This window comes from Fopius arisanus, unplaced genomic scaffold (genome assembly GCF_000806365.1).
Source record: "Fopius arisanus strain USDA-PBARC FA_bdor unplaced genomic scaffold, ASM80636v1 scaffold00034, whole genome shotgun sequence".
Lineage (NCBI taxonomy): Eukaryota > Metazoa > Arthropoda > Insecta > Hymenoptera > Braconidae > Fopius > Fopius arisanus.
The window spans coordinates 65,301-68,937 of record NW_011887773.1 but is presented as its reverse complement, the minus strand read 5'-3'; the positions used below and the strand labels follow the sequence as shown (position 1 = coordinate 68,937).

Sequence of the window (3,637 nt, the reverse complement as noted above, 5' to 3'; positions counted from 1 at the left end):
CCTTTTCAGCAATTAAGGAGAGTGCAGAACGGTGAGAGTTGAGAGAGCCGTAAGACGCTCCCCGTCCGAACTCTTCAGTCAGGAACTCGAGCACTACTGGAGCCGGCAGAGTAAAACAATCGATGTTCTTTCCCTGGCAGAAGTCCCACCACTTGCGGAGTCCAACACTATACTGCTTGTGGGTTGACTCCGTAATTGACTGCGTCATAATGTCCGCCGTTGCTGTGGGGATACCCCTTCTGACAAAGGCTTGCCAGATAATACTCCTGCCACCAGGGTAAGTTGGCAAGCTAGGGGATGGACCAGAGATCTGCAAGGAGAAAGTAAGAGCTCACTCGAGGCCTTGAACTTGATGGGATCTCCCTCCAGAGCCGATAGAAACAAAGGATACCAGGGTTGAGCTGGCCAGAGAGGAACAACCACTATACCCCTCGCTTTATCCATCAGAATTTTGCGGATGGTCGGTAAAATTAACGCGAAGGGGGGAAAAGCATAAAAGAAAAAACCTTTCCAATTGATGGTAAATGCGTCGATTGAGAAAGAAGAGGGATCCCTATGCCATGAGCAATAATGGACACATTTTGCATTGATACGTGAAGCAAAAAGGTCGATCTGCGGTCTCCCGAATCTCTGTACCAGACGCCTAAAAGCATAGTCCGCCAATTCCCACTCTGTGTCCATATTACTTACTCTGGACTCATGATCTGCTTCAAGATTCTCTCTTGAGGGGATGTAAGAGGCAAACAGCCAGATTGATCTCGCTTCACACCATTGCCACACCTCTCGTGACAAGTTGTGGAGATGAGGAAATCTAGTACCACCCATGTTATTAATATAGGCAATAGCTGTGGTATTGTCCACTCGAAGAAGAATCTCACAATTGGACAGATTTTGAGCGAAGCAACAAAGAGCCAAGCGGACTGCTAAAAGCTCTAGATAGTTAATACTGTAACGTCTCTCTTCTACTGACCAGAATCCTCTAGCTGTGTTACCTTCACAGGCTGCTCCCCAGCCTGTGAGGGACGCATCGGTGAAAATAGTAATTCTTGGTCTCTTCAACCTGATAGGATTGGAGCAGGTCAAGACATGTGCTCTCCACCAGTCCAGGTCTGACTGGAGAAAATGAGGGATCACCATCAATCGGTCGAAATTCCCTTCATTTACAATCAAGCATGATTGTTTGACCCTTTCCAGTGATTTGGTATAAAGCACCCCATAAGCAGTAGCTGGACAGATAGAAATTAAGGAGCCTATCAAACGAGCGAAAAACCTAATCGAACATTCTGTACCAGGATGGAACCGATCCAGCAACTCTCTAATTGCCACACGCTTCTTCTGAGGAATCTCCAGGCATAGTTGCTTGGAGTCAACCACAAACCCAAGGTATTCACTACGATTGGTAGGAACAAGAGAACTCTTCTCTATGTTGACAACGAAACCTAGCCTGGCTAGCAGTTCGACTGTCTGTTGGGCATTTGAGTTACATTCCTCAGCCGAAGAAGCGATGCAAAGAATGTCATCTAAATAAATAGATGATACTAAGCCTTTAGCCCGAAGATAACCCATCACTGGTCTCATTATTTTCGTGAAAACATGAGGGCTAGTAGCTAAACCAAAAGGTAAGCAGGTAAACTGGAAAAGTTCATTCTTGAACTGGAAACGAAGAAATTTTCTATCTTCCCCATACACCGGAATCGAGAAATAAGCATCTTTCAGGTCAACTTTTGCCATGAAAGCGCCTTGAGAAATTAACTTTATTACCGTCCTTATGTCTTCCAATTTAAAGTGAGGGGGTACTAAGAACTTATTAAGTTTCTTAAGATTGAAAATGAATCTCTTCGTGCCATTCGACTTGTCTATTAAAAAATAGGAGGAAATAAACTGACCTTCACAGGGGGTACAGGGCTCAATCGCACCCAGACCTAATAGCCTAACTATCTCAGCACCAATGACTTTCCCCTCTAGTTCAGAGAAAACCGGCTCAGGAGGAAATCTGGATTGAAAAGGGGGAGAATGGAAGGGGATTCTATAACCCTTCACACACTCCAGAACGAAGGTATCTGTGCAGATACTTCTCCACTTAGGCATGAAGTGCCTGATATTACCAGCCTGGACGCTTACCACTTCTTGGCTTCTTGAGCCTTGTCTGGGACTGACGAGGCTGGCATCTGTCTGTTGGGATGGCGAGATCTGGGATTGGAGAAGCTGCTGGAGCCGCTGTTGCTCACTCGGGGCTTCCCTCGAGGTTTCGTGCCCGCTTGTGGCCTCCTGAACTTGACAAGCGGGCCTTTCGGGTTTAAATTGTTCTGCTTTTTTAAAGGAGCAGGAGCAACTTTGAGGTCTTGGCTGAGCTTTGACAACGTCTTGACCTCCTTCACCTTGTCCGAAAGGTTGGACCCATACAGCTGCTGGTCTGGCGAGGTAGCCTCTAGTGCATCACGGACCTGTTTATTAAGACTAGGCGATATGAACGCTCTTCTGGTCGATGAATAACCACGATGCACCTGAGTCATCAATTTTCCTGCATCACAAAGTTTCTGCAGGAGATCCAACTTGTCTATCTCATCATGCTCTAAAAGGTTAGAGACAGCTGCTCCCAGAGCAACCAGGGCAGAACCTGCAAGATTCTGTGAGGCACAAAACTTTTTATCCCTCTGAATCAGAGCATCCGTTGAGATAGCTAAAATCTCAGGATTTAGCTTTGGAGCTTCGAATTGGCACTTTGAGGACGTGCGTGGATACCTCTCCGTTAACTTGTCCAGAGCCTCTTTCTCCAGCGGCTTTGTTAACCAAACTGCCCAGCGAGTTGCTAGCTCACCTTGGAGAGATATTTCCAGCTCTTGAGGTTTAGATGGGTCAGCGCCCAGGACTTCCAACAAGTCCGGGTCCAGGCTGGAAGCGTCCTCTAGATCCACAACGACAGGATCAGTCTCAATAGGGGTTGTACCCTGTGAGGCCTCTGATGGGCTGCATGTCTCTGGGACGGAGGCGTCTGGCGCACATGTGTTGGACGTGACTGACACTCCGGTGTTTCCACCGTTTTTGCGGGTGTCGGATGCCTCAGGGGCAGTTGAATTTTCAACATCATGATTTTCCTTGTTTTCTGGAAAATGACGACACAAGGAGAGGTTAGAACGTGAGTCGTTCCCTGAGGATATGCTCAACCTTCCTTGAGGCCTGGACGATTGTGGCTTTGTCACTAGGATCGAGCCGAAATCCGTTGCGGCCATTTTGGGGTTATACTTACCATGAGCATCGTCGGGTGGCTGTGCGAAGAGACGCTGCACCTGAACATTTAATTTTTGAATTTTTCGAAGGATCTCGGCCTTCTCATCACGATCCTCATGCTTCCTCTTCTTATGTTTACCCATAATTAAATAAAAATACCTCAATATAAAAAACTCAATGGAAAATGCGTGTGAACCACTCGCGCACACACGAAACAATGAAAAGTTGGTAGGCCCCCGCACTAGTGGCGCCACGACCGACTTTTTTCTTTCTCTTTGGATTTGTGTGGCTCCAAGTAGCACTGGCGGGCTACTACAAGTGTTTGAAATCTCGAAGACGAGGCTCGAATATAATCGGAGGAAAGTTCGTGGGGATCTATTGGTGAACCCTTTTCCGAGTCCTTCATTTC

At 47.0% G+C, this 3,637-nt stretch overlaps 1 protein-coding gene across 1 annotated transcript; it reads right to left on the bottom strand.

Moving 5' to 3' along the window:
• LOC105265991 (uncharacterized) lies at positions 1-3,419 on the bottom strand (the record flags this gene model as incomplete). Its single annotated transcript, XM_011303853.1, is given in 3 exon segments — positions 1-310; positions 2,122-3,103; positions 3,248-3,419. Coding segments are annotated over 3 exon segments (1,107 nt in total). The 5' UTR covers positions 3,372-3,419.
• Positions 3,420-3,637: the final 218 nt, after the last annotated feature.